The sequence below is a fragment of the Onychostoma macrolepis genome, chromosome 23 (genome assembly GCF_012432095.1).
Source record: "Onychostoma macrolepis isolate SWU-2019 chromosome 23, ASM1243209v1, whole genome shotgun sequence".
Lineage (NCBI taxonomy): Eukaryota > Metazoa > Chordata > Actinopteri > Cypriniformes > Cyprinidae > Onychostoma > Onychostoma macrolepis.
In genome coordinates, this window is record NC_081177.1 from 13,010,354 (window position 1) to 13,031,937 (window position 21,584).

General features: G+C 38.0%; 1 protein-coding gene across 4 annotated transcripts in view; it reads left to right on the forward strand.

The window, feature by feature from the left end:
• The window catches only part of znf385a (zinc finger protein 385A), an 88,498-nt gene that overhangs the window by 37,175 nt on the left and 29,739 nt on the right, over positions 1-21,584 (forward strand). For 3 of the 4 annotated variants that reach the window (XM_058762820.1, XM_058762822.1, XM_058762821.1), the window contains exon 2: positions 13,032-13,177. In XM_058762820.1, the coding sequence (XP_058618803.1) occupies positions 13,032-13,177 (146 nt within the window). Of the gene's footprint in view, positions 1-13,031; positions 13,178-16,764; positions 18,121-21,584 lie in introns of those variants that run through there. The other variant, XM_058762824.1, reaches the window with a different exon arrangement.

A 21,584-nucleotide genomic window follows, 5' to 3' on the forward strand; every position in this document is an offset into this window, starting at 1 on the left:
TTTCCAATTCACCCTGAGCACTTCACGCCATCCTACCATCCATCAAAGACTCCGGTGTGCCCTACAGCCAGGAACATTCACATAGATTACGGACGGATAAGAACGGATCATCTTACCAGTCAAGCTGGCCCTCAGCCAAACATGGGCGATTTATAACAATGGGAAGAAAATGATAGAAACTTGAGGAAGAATAGCTCAGGGAGGATAAAAGGAGGTGGAGAGGTAGAGGAATGGGGTGAGAGATTAATGAACGCTAATGTAAAGTGAATCAGCGGTGTCCTTATAGGATATCTGTCAGTTGACAGCGCTTTAACATTATGTAGTAAGAGGAATGCATTCGAGTGCATTATTTGTTATATTTTTGCATTATGCCGCAGCATGTCTGTGATTTTTTTCATATAAGAGGATACATTCTTGTTTGGCTGGTCTCTCGGTGCTCTGGTCTGTTTGTCTCTTCGTTCTCCTGTAGTAATAAGCGGGTTTTGTTTGTACTGTCGGCACTGACCTCAATACATCTATTTGTTTTCTCTGTAAAGCTAAGCAATCATTCCCTTGATGAAAACATCTTTTAACAGACCAAATGAGTTACACTAGAGTAGTATAATAATACGCTGTAATAGCCACTTTGAATGTGTTTGGTGAATGACTCATCATGAGCCAGATGAATTCAAGGTGCTAGGGTAATTTTAAAATTAGCACCGTCAATTATTGTTAATTTAGAATATTAAAAAAATTATGTTTTTTAGATTTTAAATGTCATTAAATATTAGAACTTCATAATAATCTAATTTTGTAGTTTTAGTGGGGGAAAAACCCTGTTTTTCTGATATGGTAATTTTAAATGTTAACATTTATTATTGTTGTTAATCTTAAATTTAAAAATTTAAATTTAAAGCGAGTAATCTCATCATTTTCATAGTACCTTTATAAAATAATAAGTGTAGATTTGTGTAAATGACACATTTAATGTGTTGGGAAAATGTTAAACTTTTAATTTATCTTATACTTATTTTATTCTCATATTAAGCATAAAATAATAAATATATACTTATTATTTTTAATATTTACATTTTTTGTAACATTTTTAAAATAAATATTTTCTAGATTAGATCCTTATACAGACAAATGGCATCAAACTTTTGTTTTAAACTCTGCCAGATCAAACATGCCACTTGCAAAAAAAATAAAATCTCTGATTCTCTTATCTCTTATGAGTTTTTTGATGGTTAATGGCTTATATTGTAGCCAGCATTAAGCGGCCCCTGTCTGGACTTGAAGTAGAAGTGTGTCTGAGTGTACAGAGCCCTTCTCCCATGAGCCATCCTGCTTCTCATTGATTCCCATTGTAAGGAAGAACCACCATCGGGCCCCACGGTGGAGCCAAGGCCAGATTTATCAGAGGATTAGGGTGTGAATCTGCTTCTGCGTCTGGAACACGTGCACGGAGCCCTGGGCTGTATAACACTGGGGCCGCAGATGGGGGAGATGAAGACAGAAAGTACCTGTGAACTTCTCTCCAACTTTAATCAGTTTCAGTGCGGAGCAAAGGTACTTTCAGCATGACTGCATCTGGCCTGTAACTCTACAGACAGACTCAGCACTTTTCTGTAAGAGACAGACGGGTAATTAAACCCTTGCAGCCTTGATTCACCAGCTTATAAGATCAAAGCACGGTCCGTTCTGGGGCTTTTCGTCTTGGGCCGTCTATTATCTCAACGGGGTGTCATTACACACGTGTTGCCTGTCATTACTTCACCCGCATTTAGCCATTGGAAACCTTTCTGTCTGAAAACAGGCCATGTGTATGGTTATATCTGTTTGTGTGAGTCAGATTACCTGTTAGTAATGGATACAGCAATAACTAACTAAAATAGTGATGGTAATAACACAACTACATTTTGACATACAGCTCAGATTTATTCAGATTAGTGCAGTTTTTAGTCATAAACTGAATAGCAGTGTGATGATATTGCTGTTTTGTTTGTTGCATTGTGTTGAGGCAATAATCAAACACACTTTCCTAGAATGTCCTTCTCATCTTCATAATATTGATAAGTAGTGTTGTGAAGTTTTAGTAAATCAGTTAATGCGGATAGATCATGTGAAGTAACCTATTTATTATTTTATCAAAAATCAGTAATATTATTACAATTTTAAATAACTCTTTTGTATTTGAATATATTTTATATTATGCCATGGTCTGTCTGAATACTCGATTCTGATTGGCTGGCAGGTGTTGATTAAATTCGTTGAACTGCACAGGTAGTTCCAGGTCAGTTTAATCACGTTCTATATTAATGCGCTTCCTATAAACATTGGTAACCATAGAAACATACAGTTACAGTTGAATAGTAATACAGACGAATATTACTCAATATAATATCAAATATTGCAGCGCAAATATTATTAACATCTTTAATATGTGAATGCTGGCAAATGACCATGGCATAAATGGGATAATCAACGGCTAGCTGTGCATTAAACGATTTGAATGCTCCGCTGCGCGTCGGGTGGTTCTTCGCCTCCATGTCGTGCATTCAAATCGTTTAATGCACAGCTAGCCGTTGATTATCCCTTACATGTACTGAATTTTCAGCTGGGATTACTCCAGTCTTCAGAGTCACATGATCCTTCAGAAATCATTTCTGATTTGCTGCTCAAGAATCATTTCTTATTTTTATCATATTATATATTATACTTAAAGAGATAGTTCACCCAAAAATGAAAGTTACCCCATGATTTACCCACCCTCAAGCCATTCTGGGTGAATATGACTTTCTTCTTTCAGACAAACACAAACGGAGTTGCGCTACACCTCCGTCATCCGCTGGACTCTCTCGTGAACGTGCGTACAACAGTAAGCAGAAGCTAGAGATTACGGTTTAGAAAGTTTTATATATGGATATTTTTCTTATACAAATGCATCGATTCACTTCAGAAGGCCTTTATTATACAGTGTGGACAACTTTTTATGATGGATGGATGTACTTTTTTGGGCTTCAAAATCTCAGCACCCATTCACTGCCATTATAAAGCCAGGACATTTTTTATAGCAAACTTGTATTTTTAATGCAAACTTGTATTTCAAATAATGCTGTTCTTTTGAACATTCTATTCCATCAAATAATCTTGAAAAAAAGTGTCGCCGGTTCTACACACGTGTTAAAGGGATAGTTCATCCAAAAATGAAATTTACCAAATGATTTACTCACCCTCAAGCCATCATATGATTTTCCTCTTTCAGACAAATCCAATCAGAGTTATATTGTTACATAGAAGTTGAAAAGTAAAAAAAAAAAAAAACTTCCTGACGCCAATCTTTTGAACAGTAGTGTACCATTATACACTATTTTATAAGAAAGTGATATGAACAAATGAATATAAATTAATGTGTTCTTGTTTTTATAGTTATACAACTATGAACTAAGTAAACTGTATTATCTAGTACCTATTTTTAAATGTACTTAGCTGCTCTTTGTTAGAAGCTAGTAGTATAACACAATATAGTTCTGAAAACTGGTTAGCTAAATTGAAACTAGCTTTTCAAGCTACAAAGAAACTAGTACAAGTAGTCTGTTTACATTTAAAGTAGCTTTTGTTGACATTGGGATGTGGACAGTGTTCTTCTACAATGACCGTTCATGCAAACTTGACTCTGTTTTGAGAGGTGAGGGGCCGTGTGGCTTACTTTGCAAGTCTAGTTTGTCTGTGTCCATTTACAGAAGTGCTTAAATCAGACTGATCCCTATTCAACACAAGCTCATTTAACACCCGCTTTGATTCAGTCTAATTTAGAGTCCGTGGTTGCATTTGAACTGATATGGTGACCTCCTAAATATGTGCGCACACAACAACCCCATCTATAATTCAGGTTGAAGTAAATCAACATAAAATACTGAAATTATAGCCCCCGTAAATATCATTTGGGCCATTATGATGGTGCATCTCCCACAGGCGTATAATTTGTGGTGACATTTTAAATCACAGGTCTGATAGGACACACATTCTTTATCTGTTTTCTTCTCTTTTACTGTCGCTCTATCTCATACACATACAAACACAAATCGTTTAGCTGATTCACACTTTTCCTCGTAACCTTTTTTCTGTCTCTCTTAGTATTCAGCCAAGACAGAGCACAGCGCAGTGGAAGTGTGCAGCCGTGAATATGTGTTTATGTATGTTTGTGTAGGAATGACGTGTGGGATTAATGTCAGACATGCCGGGGCTCATACTGGCCTCCTGCTGTAGCGTCTTGGAAGCTTATCACAGTCAATCATCTCTTTGTTCACCTCACTCTCCGCACGCACACACACGGACCGCAGACATGGCTCATGTAGCAAGGCATGATGGCCAGGTTGCGCTTGAAAGTGCTGAGCACATGCAGTTGGGGAGAAGTTTTTATCTCCCTGGAAAACTTCTACTTAACATCAGAAGCGCTTTGGGAGGGGTTGATACTGCAGGGCCTAAAGATAGAGAGGGGGAGACTAATTGATTAAGAGCTGTGAAAAAAGGATAAAAGGGATTTATATCCTGTTTGATATCTGCGGAAGGGTCAGCAAGCAAGGTCACAGTAGCACCTCCTTGTGGCCAAATATAGCATGTGATGCAGCCAGACCGTTCCAGAGACAGCAGAGATGTGCTGCTTGAATCAGTTCTGCTTTTAACATGGGTCATTTAAAGGGCTGACACAGTCATATCGCCTTCTATACTTCTATAAGCTATGTTTGGAATACTGTAGCATGCTAGCATACTGTTCATGCTATTTCTGTAGTATGCAGCATGTACATTGTGCACAGTATGTGAATTTTTTTTAATATACATTACCATTCAAATGTGTGGGAGAAAGTTTTTTATTTATTTTTTAATTAAAGAAATTAATTATTTTATTTAGCAAGGCTGTGTTGCATTAATAAACTGTAACTAAAGAAATGTATAAAGGTACAAAGGACTTCTATTTCAGATTAATGCAGTTCTTTGGACCTTTTTTTCCTTTTTTTGGGGCGGGGAGGGGGGCGCATGCTTTTCAGTGATAAGATTGTGTTTGTGTGTGTGTATTTTTATCATGACTTCGGTTTTGATGGCAGCACTGTAAAAAGTGATAAGTTGACTTAACTAAAAAAATTGAGGAAACCCGTTGCCTTAAAATTATTAAGTAAATAATAATAAAAAAAAAAAAAAAAAGAAAAGTTAAGCGAACTTGACTTAACTTCTTTTTTTAATTATCACTTACTTAAACATTTTAAGGCAACAGGTTTCCTCAATTTTTTTAAGTTAAGTCAACTTATCACTTTTTACAGTGAGATTGTAATATTTCACAAACAAATTTACTGTATTTTTGATCAAATAAATACAGCCTTAGTTAACAAAAGAGACTGCTTTTTAACATCTTATTCTCAATTGGTTAATTCCCCAAAAATCTGAAGGAAAAATTCCCCAAAAATTTGATTGCAAAGTAACCATTTATTTATTATTTTCTACCTTTTTGACATGCAAAATAATGAAGTCACATAACAACAGAGTATCATAATACGGATAAAAAATATAGAGGGTTTTTTTTATGTTATGGTTAATTTTTAATGTTTCACACAATATGTAGTAAGCAGTATGCTAATATTCTATTCTAGACACAGCCAATAATCTTGTAGTCTTGTCATGCTCATTATTTGTCCTTGTTCCTTTGCTTATACTTTATACGTTGGACTGAACTTATAAAACACGTACTGTTGCATACTGTAGTCTACACTGTCTTATATTCTGCACGGTATGCAGTAAAATAGCTTATTCCATTCCAAACATAGCCAATGTTCTTGTATATCCTTTTGGACTGTATATCCTTGTATATCACTGGACTGTATACTTTAGAAATGCAATGTTTGTACAGTATACTGTTTCATATAGTATTTTTAACAAATACCAAAATATATTTTACAGTTTGCAGTAAACTAACATTCCATTCTAAATGCAGTCAATGATCTTATAAAGTCTTGTCTCATTCCTTTTCTTGTGCTTTATACAAGGATAGCATACAGTACATAAAACATTAAACACTGTGCTGCATACTGTTTCACATATTATTTTAAGCAAATAGTAGGCAGTATACAGTATGTTCCATTCCAGAAATTGCCTGTCATTAATTTCTTATTCTTTTGCCATTGGACTGTGAAACTGCAGTATTTTTGGTAAACTGAGTTTTATGCATATGTTTTGTTTCTCTCATTTTTGTTGATGCACTTGAGTTTAGGCTGAAGGAAGCCAGGCGAAGTGCAGAAGCGTGGAGAAGTGTGTTCATTCTAATTAAATGAGAATCTTAATGAGTAGCTCTCTCGACAGACCTCGAGCCACTTTCATGTGCTCAGCCTGAGTGACAAAATCCAGCGAGTGGCTTAAAGAGGCGGCTGGTGACCAGACACTCACTGGATTGAGGCGAATAAAATGTTTAAGAGTAAAAAAAAAATAATAGTTCCAGCTTTAAAATCTGACTGAATGCACCACTTTGTTAAAAGAGCCAGTACAGACAATGAAACCAAGCAACCGGCAGAATGTTTTTCTGTTTGTCAGATGCATGTTGTGTCTTTTATCGTATTGCTGTTGCCACTTCTTTATGCAGTAAAAGCAATAAGCTACTCGTGGCTGTGTGTTTCAGGGATAAGATCGTGTTTGTGAGTGCGAGTGTGTGTTTTTTTTATCCTGAGGTTGGTTTTGATGGCGGATTGCGTTGGCGGTCAGGTGAGGGGCAGGCTGTCTCTCCCCACCGTTCTGAGACGGGACTGGAATAGCGAGCAGTGCTATGCTGCCGTCACAGTAATTGGACCTAAATTGGTTAAATGAATGAGCCATTTCTGCTGCCTTGGTCACAGCTGAGGACAGAACGGTCATAGGCTCAGGTCCCCGAACGGACGGGTCTGTCAGCATACAGATGAATGAAAAGAAAGAAATTAATTTACTGGAGACAGCATGTGATTTTATTTCCCCCCCCCATCAGCAAAAGTGATGAGTTCTGATGAATTTTGGTTGGAAAGCTGATTTGATTGTTTTTCTTCTAATTTACAACTGTAGACAGTTGAAGACAAACCTTGACCTTATCACCAGACTGTCTTGTCTGGCCTTCTTAGATTTCAGCTAATTAAATCTCTCCCCAGCACAAAAAAAATGCACAGGCGTCAGCAGTCAGTGCACGACAAAACTGTCACTGGCAATATGAAAAAAAATCGGTGCATATACCTAGCCTACTTTATTCTCAGCAAATGTGGTATTAACAAATGTAAATGTAACATAAAAGCTGTTGCGACACATAATCATGAATTGCAAACACAGTGTGCTGCGGCGTCGCCGCATACTTTAATAATTAAAACATCCGAGGAGTTGCACATTCAAGAGTTTTTGTCCCATGCTGAGTGCTTCCTCTAATATACACCAACTGTTCCTGCTTATAGCTTTCGTTTGATGGTTGAAGGAGATGACACCTGTCTGCTGTAATACAAGCAATAATTACACAGCACTTTGTGTTCTGGAATATGCAGTGCAGGTGGCTTTTAGAGGAAAGATCTGGGCTTTTTGTGTAATCTGACTTTTTACAATGTTTATACATAACAATAAATTTACATTTTGCACCTGACTTCCATTGAATCTGAAGCTATTTCTGCATCACTAGTGGCACCAAATGGAATTGCGATTGAATAATGGACAAATTCCAAATGCCATTTTTGTGCCCTTGAATGGGACGTTATTCATAACTTCAAACGTTTTTTTTTTTTTAGTGTCTAGTTGCTCCCCAGCAGTGAATGGCACTAATCTAAAGCTCATCAGGATGGCCATGATTAAAGAACACAGAGCTAGTGAGAGACAGACAGACAGAGAGCGGTGGATTCAGAGGGGACTAAACATCTATCTGCATCTCTCATCTCATTAATCTACATTTGCTCCAATCTCACTCTCCTCTGGATCATCTGCACGACAGGTGCTCAGTGAGGGGCTCTCGGGGACCCTGGCTCTCTCTCTTTCACTCTCTCCAATTTGTTCAGGGCCACTGCTGCTTGCCAGGGGACATCTGTGTTCATCCAAAGCCAGCCATCCTCTTCTTTATTTGAACCTTTCTCTCATTTCTTCCTATTGTTACCATTGCACCCCTTATTCTTCACTCGTATTCCATTTGTTTTTACTGCATGAATGATGTACATGACACTTTCCACAAACAGGATACAAAACAGGATATTTTAATCCTGTTAATCATTCGTCATTTTTCCTTGTTTTGTTTTCTATTAAGTTGCGGTTTGATTTTTTGAGCCCTCTTCCCAAATGCAGGAAATGTCTTAAAACAATTGAATTTAAAATGTATAAAATAATAATAATAATAACCCTTTACCAGTTTAATAATGAATTCAAATAATAATAATAATTATTATTAATAATAAAGATAATAATAATAATTTTCCCAACAGTGTCACGATTATTAATAATGCCATTTTTTTGTAACGGGAAAATTAAAAAATAAAAATAAATACAAATAAATCATTAAAATAAATCATTTAAAGTAGCATTTACTACCGTGAATTGAATTCAGCAAAAATCTAAGCAAAATAATGGGTCCAATTTGTACACTATATGTACTGTATGTTGCCCAGAGGAGCAGCCTGAGGCCAGAAACGCTGTGCTGTTCCCTTGGGTGCCTCTCCGCACCTGAAGAAACCAAGTCACCCATTTCTCTTCTACTGCAACCAATTAAACTACTGACCTCCCAGTTTGAAGGTGACCGGCCAACTAATGAGATACAGCTCAGTGCCTTTTATGCATGTTTTAACAGCAACATCCTTTTATTTTCCAGCCATCGCCAAAAATCTTCCCTCCTTTCCTTCCGTAGCTGTGTCAGCCTCGACCTCATCATGATTATTCCTTATCTCCAAACCATTTCATCCTTATCTCCCCCCCGCGCTCCTCACAATTACGCCAGCCCTCAGAAAATGGCAAATGCACGGCCTAAGAAATAGGATTGCCAAGCTTCAGTATTAGAGAGCGGCAAGCACGCCTGAGATTCCATTTATCAGGCCCAAACAGGCTCCGAATTATTTGAGTTTGTTGAATCGCTTCCCCTCGCCTTTGATCTTCCCGTGCCCTTCTCTCTATTTATAAACCCCTCCTCCCCCACTCTTTCTCCCGCACTTCTCCCATATCCACACACAGCCCTGGATCACTCTCTCCCAAATCCTCTTCCCAAAGATTCCTTTCACACCAGCTCCTTTATCCCCGTGCGCGTCTGTCTCTCCGCAGGATCTTTAAACGTGGTGATTACGGGCCCGGCGTATGTTGCAGGATTCCTAGCATGTCACTCCAGTCCTCCGCCCCCTCCTCCAGCCCGATCAGGTTCCCGCAGCTTGTTAGGAGAATCAGACTCAGATACAGTGGCAGAACAACATTTCCCCCTGCGCCACATGGGCTTGATGAGGCTGTTAAGACCGCCGGTATCATCAAGGCACTTTGTTTGTCAGCGGAGGATCTCAGTGTCCAATCAACGTGCTAGTTTGAAGCCAGTCGTCATTGTGCTGGTCTTTATTGGTTTATTTTTCATGGAAGACGCGTTAAAGCGCCATACGTTATCTGAGCAGTAAGTATGAGATCTTACTCCCGTTTTTATAAACGCATGACACACGTGCACTCGCATGCACTTACCCTGTCACAGTGATTTACAGTGTGAGCCGGGCCCTGAAAGTGTTCTTTAATTTAATGAGGTAATTATACACTAGGGGCAGGAAGCAGACTGGACCTGATTTATGCATGCTGGCCGTGGTGTTTTGTCACACACACTTTGACTCTGCTGCAAGGACAACTGTCCCCCACACGCTTTGAGTGCACTCGTGTTCTGCTCCCCTCTGTGTTTCTCTCTACATCTTTCCCTAGTTGTCAACAAATCTGTGCCGTTTCTCTGCTGGCATGTGGACAGACTAAACGGGCTTGGGTCTTCTCTCGTTGGATCAGACACACATGTCCTGAATTATGTCAGCACTGTATTGCAGTGACAAGCACACAGAGTGGCGGTCTACATTAGAGCTTAGTCTTCTGTCTTGTTTATGTGGTTGAAGGGCATAGTGCCATTCAGACAAACTCTTTCCTCTTAGCCAGTTAAAAAGATGAGAGTTATATCATTATTATAATTAATTTGTCTTTTAATTACCTTACTTGCAATTCATAGTGACAATGGTTTTCAAATGTTTAAAAACATTCAAATGTAAAAGTTGTTATTCATTAACATTCTTTAATGAATCTAGCATCACATTCATAGTAATCAAACATAGCGTATATACAAGGAATTCACATCATCATGTACTTTCAACCCTGTTACAAAATTTTGGATGTGTTAAAAGAGTTTAAAACTCTGATTATATGTTTTTGTGATTATTTTTAATAGCAATATATATTAAATAAACATCAAAATAAAATAGACAGAATGTTTAAAATATTTTGTTTATTTTTATGGGCTAGCTAGTTCAAGACTAAATGTTGGTTTGTGGTTACTAATAAACAAATGCCACCATTCAAAAGTTTGGGGTTGGTAAGTCTTTTAATGTTTTTTTATCCAAATATTATGAAATTTTACTACAATTTAAAATGAAATATTTTAATGAAATAGTTCCTGTGAGTAAAGATGAATTTTCAGCAGCCATTACAGTCTTCAGTGTCACATGATCCTTCAGAAATCATTCTAATAATAAAAAAAAAGTATACTGTGACGATTAAGGACAGTAAATAATGGCTTAAATGTCAGTCTTTATGGCATCAGAAGGCTTGAAATACAGTGAATGAGTCATGAGGATCACTTTCTTGATATCTTATTGTGCTTTTATGGTGTTTTATGGTGTCTTTTTTTGGAGCTTGAAAGCCCCTGATAACTATATATTAGGGGTGGCCAGGTACACGGATGTCACAGTTCGGTACGTACCTCGGTTCGGGGGTCATGGTTCAATACGATTTCGGTACAACGGGGAAAAAAACAAATCTACTATGCTCGGTTTCTTTTCATTTATTTTGAACAGACAGTAGTACAAATTACTATTTTTTCCACCTAGATGTGAATTTACTAAATATTATTACATAATGTTATATAGATATAAAATCTGCAGTACATATATATACATACAAGGAATAAATTCTTGAAATATATTTGATTTAGTTTACAGATAAACAAGGGGAAAAAAACAGTGCGACACATAACCTATATGCTGAGTTTCAGTTCATTTTTGTGACAGGCTTAATTTGTTCACAGAAAGGAAACTCAAATGGCAGAAAGCGACATCCTATTTGTTTTCTTTTTTTGTTTTCATTGTGAGTGTACACAAATAACAGCAGACATTTATACAGTGATGCATTATTAATAAGACAATAAGTGTTTAAAGTTGATTCTGCTGGAAACAGTTGAAGTGATCGCGTCGGAGCACGCGCACACACTCACACACAAAAAACACATCAGTTCCAGCATTGCTAAATTGACAGCACAGTTGGTACTTTATCAAAATAAAATACAGTGAACCAAACATCAGCGCGCCCTCCTCTGTCACCGTTGGAACGCGACTGAAGTACAAAGCCTATCATTTATATAATAAATAATAGTTTCGCATTCAGATACGTTACATCGCAAATATGGAAATATTACGGAATATCTGGATTTATGCCGAATGAGAGAGGTAGGATACACGAGCACAAAGCTCCATCTCGCAAACAACTGAGTTGAGTGCACAAGCCTTTAAAGTATACTCCCATGTCAGTGAGAGATGCGTTCAGAATCAACACATGGTCACTGTCTAGTGGGCTTTGTTTTCAAGTGCGCAACTCGGCATTCGCTGTTCTTCTGCTGGCGGTTATCAAACAGCGTTGCATTACTTTTTGGATTGTTGCAAGGCTGAGGATAAGTAAGTACTTATCTGAGGATAAGTAAATTACACATTTTCCATTTTTATGTGAACTATCTCTTTAAGACACACTGCGGCACATTTGAAGAGAACCATTTGCAGCAAAAGGGAGTATTTAGAGTGTGAGTCATGTGACTTTTGTTGAGCACTGCATCAGGGACCAGCAGTGCCCACAAGCGACCACTGGCACTGGCACTTTCTCTCTCTCTCTCTCTCTCTCTCTCTCACACACCAGCAATCTTGCAACCAGTCTGCCTCCTTATTCTTGCTGTTCTCCTTCTCTCCCTCGTTCTTTATCTCCCTGTGTGCTGTGCAGCCAGTGAGGAGTCTTGCATGCCTAATTTGAGTTAATGATGCCAGGACTCGTCCAGGCCTGAGGCTCCAGCAGGAGAGCAGGAGGAACAGCTGTGGCCAAGCTGAGACAGCATATCTCTCCATCTCTATTTCTCCTTCATTCTTTCTCCCTGCGCATCCTGACATGTGTGCCCACAGCAGTACAGCCTAATGACGTCTCCTACATGAGGAAACCATCTCAACTGAGCTAAGAAATCAGGAGAGAGTAGTCTTGACGAGCAATCTTGAAATAGAAGCGGAGAAAGGCGAAAAATCATCCAAGATTAAGAAGGAGACAGGCAGCGAGGGGGAAGAGGGAGAGAGATAGAAGGGAACAGATTTAAGACTGCAGGGAATTTGAGGCGAGGAAAATCCAGCAGCAGAAATTAAGCAGCTTAAAGTAACTGCTCGCTAAAGCTTAATTCTGACGAGAGGGTCCTCACACGGTCTCATGCAAGAGGTTGCACGGGCTGTAAAGGATAAGAGAAGACAGGCTGACAGGGAACAGAGACTCTGTGACGTGGATTGGGAGACAGAAAGAGAGAGAGAGAGATAGAGGGGGCTGTTTCATAACCAAAGGTTGACATTTCTGATGAGTTTTGTGCTGACAAAAAAAATGTGTCCGCACAGCCACCTCTGAGCCTCCGTGTTTCACCTCTGTACGGCATGAAAGTCAGAATTTGAGCAAAGGGGCTTTATTCAGGCTTGATGTAACAAATTTAATTCTAAGCTCATTCGGAAAGTTTAAAGAAAGAATTAGTGCGTTTGGCTTCTTTAACTTCTTTCTTCTTGTCTCTGCAGGAAGCATCAACCGAACAGGGGCTGTCCCTACATTTCTGCGGACCCCCACAGTCATCCAGCCTCATCTGGATATGAAGCCCTTCCTACAGTTTCCGATGGAGACTCCTCCTCCACACAGCATTGGGCTCTTCCACAACTTCAACGCGGTGAGATTAGGCCTCTGAAAATCTCTGTCGAGACAGTGTTGCAGTATTGCATTACACCTAAAAAACAACAAATATGCTATATTGTTACTTTTCATGGGGAGTGTTGTCAGGGCACCTCATGCCGCTTGCTGTTATATTAGAAACAGTTTCTATAAAGGTTGTTGCCTACAGTATGTCACAACATTATTGGACAGTTTTTCAATTGTATTAGTTAAAAAACTGATAAATAATAATAATAAATTGCTTTTGAAAAAGATGTATATTATGGTAATTGCATTAAGGTAGTGATTCTCAATTTTTTATGTGTGTTACTTTCAGTTGAATACAAAAAAGCAATGAAAACTACTAAAAATTTAGCTTTGCCATCACAGGAATAAATGACATTTTAAAATATATTAAAATAGAAAATATAATAATTCACAGTATTTTTGGTTGATTAAACATACATTTGCTGAGCAGAAGAGACTTATTTAAAAAACATTTTAAAAACATTTTCTGACCCCAAGCTTTTAAACAGTGCATAACAAAGGAAATGGCTTTTAAATATTCAGAAATAAATGAATAAATAAAAAGTGATGCTGCTTTTCGGGAGCAATATTAAAAGAATGCAAAAATGAACACTCATGCATGTAATTCCAGACATTATTATTATAACACGAGTGGGGGACAGTGAGGAAACATAATATCATAAAGTTTTCTAAAGCCAGACATTAAAGGGATAGTTTGGTGAAAATTTGGTAATTTCTAGTCACTTTGATGACCTTGATTTTGGTCACCATTCCAAACCTACATGACTTATTTTCTTCTGTGGAACATAAATTGAGATATTTTGAGAAATGTAACAGTTTTGTCCATACAATGTAAGTCAATGGTCACCAAAACAGGTTGGTTACCAACATTCTCCAAAATATCATCCACAGAAAAAAAAAGTTATACAGGTTTTGAATGACATGACGGTGAGTAAATTATGAAACAATTTTCATTGTTATGTTCCCTTCCACTATTCAGATCTGGTGTATTAATGTCATAATATGTTAATGTGTCCTTGTTGTTATGAAATAGGGATCAGATTACATAAAAGATGACCTTAAATATTATACCAGGCTTGTTTGTGTATTTGAATTTGCCTGACTGCTGTCCGTTGGATGGTGTAATGCTGTGAGTTCTCTCATGTCATCGTGACTTATAGCTAATCATTTTGATTAGCATGCAGCTCGTTTCACTCTCTCAGCACTTTTACTCTGAGTCTGTTCTGCACATTTCCCAGATTGCATTCTGTTATGTAAATGAGGATGCTGGTCAGCAAATTGAATGGGAAAGGTTAGTCGTGGGATCCAGCCATGCCTGAGATGCCCGTCGTTTGTATTCTGTCTCCTAAATTCCCTGTATTTGCCTGCACTTGTTGCCAGTGTGAAAGATGGCCTGCCCTTTGGCACACTCTGGTAACACGGAGAAGGAAAAAACACTCTCCCCATGCCAGCTCAATAAATCCACATCACACAATGCCTTCCAATTCTGCCACATTAGTATCTTTTTAGTAAAAGCCAAGAGATGTTTAAATATTTTGAAATATGCATGAGCTCGTGAAAGAGTCAGCATCTAAGAGCTTAGCTACTGTCTCTTGTACTTACACCATTTATTTTACATTCATTCACTGAGCTGTAATCTTTAGATTGAGGCAGTTTTAGCATTGCAGCAGGCTATTAATCACTACGGTTAAAGGCTCAATGTGAGAGTGACCAGATGTCTGAAGGGGAAATTCTCCTGATGTCCAATAGGGGGCGATGTTGGAGAGGCTGGAAGGACAGGCTGACCTCTCTCTAGGACACTGCTGAAAGCACACTGCAGTGTTTACGCCATTGCCTAATGGAATACTGACATTTACAAGAATTCACTCACACAGACTGTGATATATAGGCTTCTATTGAGGTATTATACTAACAGCTGTCATCAGTTGTGTGGTTTAATTAAATGTCTTTTGACATTTGAATATGATTTGATTTAAAATGAGCATGGACAGAACTGAACCCTAGCTTCACTTATTATTCGTTTTATAATATATATTTTTTATGTGTTATATAATGTCTGCCAAATACATAAATTCATTAAAAAAAACATAAAAAATGTATTACTATTTATTAATTTAGCAGAATTGTCATAAATTAGAACTTAAAATCAAATGAGCACAATGTAATAATAATCAAATGTGCTCATACAGTTTTGTTTGAAAGTCTATGGTGTGTTTGAAAGTATGTTTGAGTCTATTGAATCAGTTCACCCCAAGAAGTTCTCGCTTTCATATGTAGCACTGGAAATTTTGATTCATTCTAGTGAATTTGTTACTGTAAATTGAATAGATCAATTAAATGAAAAGATTCATACAAATGATTCACTTATTCAAGTATATTTTTTTTGTATATTTTGTGCAGCAAATATACAGTTTTGGTTGAATTATAAATTAAATTCTTGGATAGAGAATACTTTTTGAGCACAAAGAAAACGAAAATTATTCTCTTCCTTGTCAGTTTTCGACGCGCGTTCATGCAGGTGTTGCGGTTCTCTCATGAACACGTGTCGAAGACTAACATGGAAATTGTTGAATAAAGTAATTATTTTTGTTTGCACACAAAAAGTATTCTTGTAGATTCATAACATTAAAGGCCAAAGTAATACTTCTATTTTTACGTACAGTCGTTCGCACAGCCTTGCAAAGTATACTTCATTTGACTCGTACGCGTACACAGACGTTGGACGCATGCACTTTGCGCCAAATTGCAATACCTCTCCTGGCCTAACGGGGCCAGTATTTTCGCAATCTCTCATCACGAGTTAAAACCCATATAAATATATTTGTATTCTTTCATGCTACAGTTGTACAAATGAGGATATTTTCTTATATTCTCTTCGCACAATCTCTCGTCTATTTAGGCCTCCATTGTCGCTGTCGCTAACCCGCATTCTGGTTTGTTCTGTTTATACAGTTTTTCTTCGGCTACCTTGTGAATCGATACCCCCACAGCAGGGTTGCCACCTTGCAGATAAACTAATTACTGCAAGAGAGTTAAATGCGCATGTGCGACCTGCAAAAATCCAGCGGTGCGCGTACTATTCTGATGACGAAATTCGCGCCACGCACACTGTATGCTGTCCCTCACGTACGCATAAAAAGTCAAGTATACTTTGGCCTTAAGGTTGCTGTCTATGCAGGGTCAGAAAGCTCTCAGATTTCATCAAAAAATATCTTATCTTGTGTTCCGGTCTTACGGGTTTTTAATGACAGAATTTTCATTTTTGTGTAAACTATCCCTTTAAATGTTCTTATTTATAGTTCCATTTTATTTATAAAAACATATTACTCCTTATGTAACTTTAGAGTAGCAAGTTTTTACAACTTCTTGTTTGTGGTTTGTTATAAATAAGAACTTTTTAAAATCTCATAATTATGATTAGCTTTGCTTGGCAAGCTGCAGCTTCCCCAGCGCTGCTTATAAACATACGATACGTCAGCTGTGCTCAAGTTGTTCCGTCTGGAATCTCATTCACGTTGGAATGCAATGGCCTGATCAAACAGACTTGAAGCTGTAATCTAGTTCAAAGTATTTTTCAAAAATTTGTGGGTTTGGCCAAATAATTATTTTGCTTTGTAAATTTGACCAATATCAGATGCTTTTGATCAGCTGTAGATAGAGCCGGGGTGGACAACAATCTTCCATTCCTCTACAGTCCAGCTGTAATTTGTCTTTAACATGATTTGGCTTCTACCTGCCTGTCTGAGTCAATGTGCCTGCAGGCACTGAGGCACCTGAATAATTTATACCAAGCAGCTGGTTGTGGCGTGGAAGTGCAGAAAACCTCCCTCAGACACTTGCTTATTCTGCAGAATCAGGAATTTCAGAGGCGTTAAATTGGGGGGCTCGTACGCCAACTTGTTGCATCTCACCTGCAGCCTCCTTCGAGTAAAGCCTCACTTTCTTTCACTCGCAAAAGGCGACGTTTATGCGCACAGCTTGCCAATTTTCCTCACTGAGTAATGCAACTCCACGTGGACTTTTGGAGTTGAAACCTTTTGGCTGCGTGCACCTTACCTCTGATGACCCCCTCGAAAACCTGTAATTTTTTACCGTAATAGCTGGAAGATATCAATCACAAGGCATTACGAGTTCAAATATTTTTAGTAGTTTTATTAATTTAGCCCGGCTCGCCACTGTATTGGTTCCACATGTGTTACAGAGGTATGTGGCAAGAGCGAGAGGACCGTCATGACGGGGGAGCTGGAGGAGGGCTGAATTCTGCAGCTTGAGCTTTTGATAGAATGAGGGTGATTTGGGGAGTGAGAAAGGAAAAAAAAACAGAGGGAGTGCATGACATTCTTAGTGCATCTGGGCAAAATAAGCAGTCAGCGAGTGAGCATGTAGAACAGAAAGAGGAAGGAGATCACTGAAAGAGAGCACAGGAAAGGACGACAGAATTTATTATTGGAGTAAAAAAAAACGGGAAGGAAAGGAAAGAAAAGCAAGTAAGAGGCAGAGGAAAATGAAGAGAGAGCATCCAACCAGGAACGTAGTCTTGGCTTGCTGTGAAGTGTCAGGAAGGATGGAGGGAGGAATGGAAGGAAGGTGGATGAGATTAAGCAACGGAGAACGAGAAACCAAACCATAACGGCAAGAGTGACGACCGACTGTGGAAAAGAAGAAGCAAAACTAGGAAGAGAGACAACAATTCATCATATCGTGGACCTGCAAACGCAAGAATCGCTTGCTGACGTCCCCAGAAGGGGGCACAGAAGCATGTGAATGTGGGAGAATCAGGTGGTGTGGTGGGACAACTAGGATCCCTTCTGGATAAGTGACACTCTCACACACACCCTCCCACACACAAACACGAGCTCCCTCACGGAGGATCCAATGCAGCTGCGAGATCCAAGCGCTTCTGAGGATAAGAAGGTGAGTGCCCTCCAGCTATAGCTCAGGCAGAGACGTAACAAAGCGGAGTACTTTTCTCTGTGTAAAGCGCTGGACACCGAACAGCATTTATTAGCTTTGTGGGATGTTTTATCTGGCATTGCACCTTCTTCTGTATTTGAATGCAGTGCATTTTGGGCTTGTGGTGCTCGGCAGGCTGAAACACTGCATGGTTTGTATTAACTGACATGGGATCTTGTATTGAAAGTGAAAAGGGAGACTCTTGTGAATTAAAGTAGACCATTTAAAAAAAAAATCCAAATTACATTATAATTCTGTATGGGCATATTTCCTTTAAAAGGATAGTTCACCCACAATTATTTGTTCACCTTTATGCTGTTTCAAACCTGTATGACTTTGTATGGCAGAACACAAACTATATTTTAACAAATGTTTCATGTGTTTTTGTCCATACACTCTCAGAAAAAAGGGTACAAACACTGTAAATGTGGCAGTGCCTTTTCAAAAGGTGCACATTTATATATTTTAGATACTAATATGTAAACTTTAGGTACTATATGTACCTTTAAGGTACTGATATGGACTTTTCAGGTACAAGTGTGTACCTGTTGAAGAGTCAATGACAGCTTTTGTCCAAAACAACATTGGACCCCACTGACGTTTTACTGTATAGAATTAATGACTACTTTACAGTATGTTTCACAGAAGGAAATAAGTCATAAAGGTTTGGAATGATATAAGGCTGAGTAAATGATGGCAGAATTTAGATTTTTGCATAAACTTTCCCTTTAAGGGGTCATTAAAAGGTCTGTGCTTTTATAATGAGAAGAATCAGTTTGTGGGATGTGGTTTTCCAGAGGGAGCATCAGGAGGTCATATGACAGACACTGTGCTTGCCAAATGGATAAATGTAACATGCACTGTTAATTGCTCGCTTTGATAATTAGTATAGATGCAGTGTCTGCCAATACCATAAAAACGGCATGTTAGAGAGGCTTTGATCAAACCAGCAATGTTTCACATACTGGCCTTTAAAGGGATAGTTCAAAAATAATCTCAATTGTTCAAAAAAGTGGGTGAAGTCCGGTGTTGTCTTAAACCCAACTGACTTACATTGTATATCCTTCAGAATATCTTTTGTTCTGCAGAAGAAAGAAAGTCATGTAGGTTTGGAACGACATGAGGGTGAATAGACGATGACCAAATTTTCGGGTGAGCTATGCCTTTAAGCATCTTTCAGCTGTGGCTTCTTTAGTTAGATTATTGAAGCATCCTCATAAGCTGTATCATAACATAATTTGCGTTGAAGGAAATTGGTTGGGATAGTCATGAGACAAGATGTCTCTCTTTTCCGAGAAAGTTGGAGGAGTAAATCATCACCACCAGCAGAAGACCACTTCAATGCAGTGCTATTTTTTACTTCAAAACGTGAAGCATGATGGACCAACACCCAGGATTTTGGTCTATAGATGCATGTTAACTTCTGTATGTTATTAAATCTTGATTAGAAGGGCGTTTTGTGTTGAAACACAGCCAGTAGACTTTAAAAAAAGACATGAGCCTTTAAAAGTAATCTTTTTCTTATGAGAGGCCTTTGATTTTTTCCCGTGGAGCCCGTCGGAGCCCCTCCCTCGTCCGTTTCCTCGCCGAGGCTGTTAGTACTGACAGTTGTATCTATTGATGTGTTCTAGCTGGAGGTGTTCTGATTACCCAGCTAACTGCCAGCTTCACTTAATCCTCTGGAGATTCATGAAGGCAAAGCTATAGAACAACATCATTGTGGCTAATCCAGTGCCTGTCTGACTGATGTAGTGTGGACTTTGCACATGCACAACGGCATCAGGGCCCTCCACGGATATGGCTGCGCAGAAACGAGTTTTCAGGCCTGTGCCAAAAGAGATAAGAGGCAAAAATCTGAGGAAGTCCGGTGCAAGGCCTGCTAACCCACAAATGGTGTGTGCTGTCACCCTGAACCACATCTCGGCTCTCTGTGTTTGCTTCTAGTAGGGGGGGGGTTGCTTGGATACGATCCGTTTGCAGATTTTCAAAATGTTTTTGTTTGACTAAGAGAATATTCATTTCAGCCTCTCCCCGTCTTTCCCAGCCAAGAGAAGATGTTCCAAACTGGCCCGTCTTAGACTATTGTTCTTAGAAGTTGGAATGAAAAACAACCAATATAGATGTTTTGAAAGGTTAAACATTTTCTTTCTGTAACTAGATGTATTGTATCACTTCCCACTTCAGTCAAAATAAAAAAAAAAATAAAAATAAAAGAATAAAATCCAGTTTGCCAGAAAGACAGTGTTGATGAATTTGTTATAAATGTACAGTATGAAGATTAACTGCATCAAATGTCAAGTCAAAATGTTCAAATGAAATTAAACTATATCAGGCAAATATAATGGTAGGAATCATATGACAATAAAGCAATGAATGCAGACCACAAGGCCAAAAGATTTCTGGACTGCAACCATCAGACTTTGTGCATTAAGCTGGTCATAAACAGAGGCTTAGCCATTGGCGCTATTGGTTGCGGTACTTAGGATAACTGATTAAATTTATTTTGAAATCTGACCTCTTGCATGGTGGACACTGATCTAACAGAAACAATTTAAAGAATAATGTGTGTGTGTGTATTATGTACATAAATATTATGTGTGTAAATAACTGTTTAAATAATATATTGAATATATTATACAATATTATTTTAATATAATATTCTTTAAAAAAAAACTAATAAATATACATTATTAAAATCAAAAGTTTTGTTTAATAGACCTGAGCTAACATTTATTAACTAGTATTAAAATACTGTAAACAGACCTTATTGTATTGTGTTACCAATATATTTGTAATATTTAAGTTATATTCAATTAGATTTTAATTATATTTTAAAATTGATTTAGTTATATTCCATGTATTAATTATATATATATCCATATATGTATTATATATTATATACATAAATATGTATTATTTTTGTTATGTACATAAATGTAATGTGTGTGGTTTGAACAATTATTTAAATAATGCATTTAATTAATAATAATATTAAGAACAAATAGTTATTAAATAACAAGTGAATAAAGATGTCATGCTTTTAGGCCTATATCCTGTAGATTCTATTCAGGAATGTTTTCTTATGCAGTTTACATGCTTGTTTAGAAATAATTTAGTGTAGTGTGACCTCTTAAAGGTAAGTGAGTAATTAGGTTGTCTTCATTTATTAGCTAAGCCATTGATATTTTGTAACTGAACACAGGGCCAGACAACATTTGTGCAGGAGATTCGCTGCTCACCCTGACTTGATCTCACAGGTGTCCTGACTCTTTGCACCATATGGCCGCCCTTAGCCATGTTCTGCTGCCACTGTACTGCCACCTAGACCTTTCCATCAACATGATTAACGACCTTGTCTGTCTAATGGGAGTCGGACCAGAGTTCAGTTTCACATGTCCTTTCTCTTTTCCCTTTCCCTCTTTCTC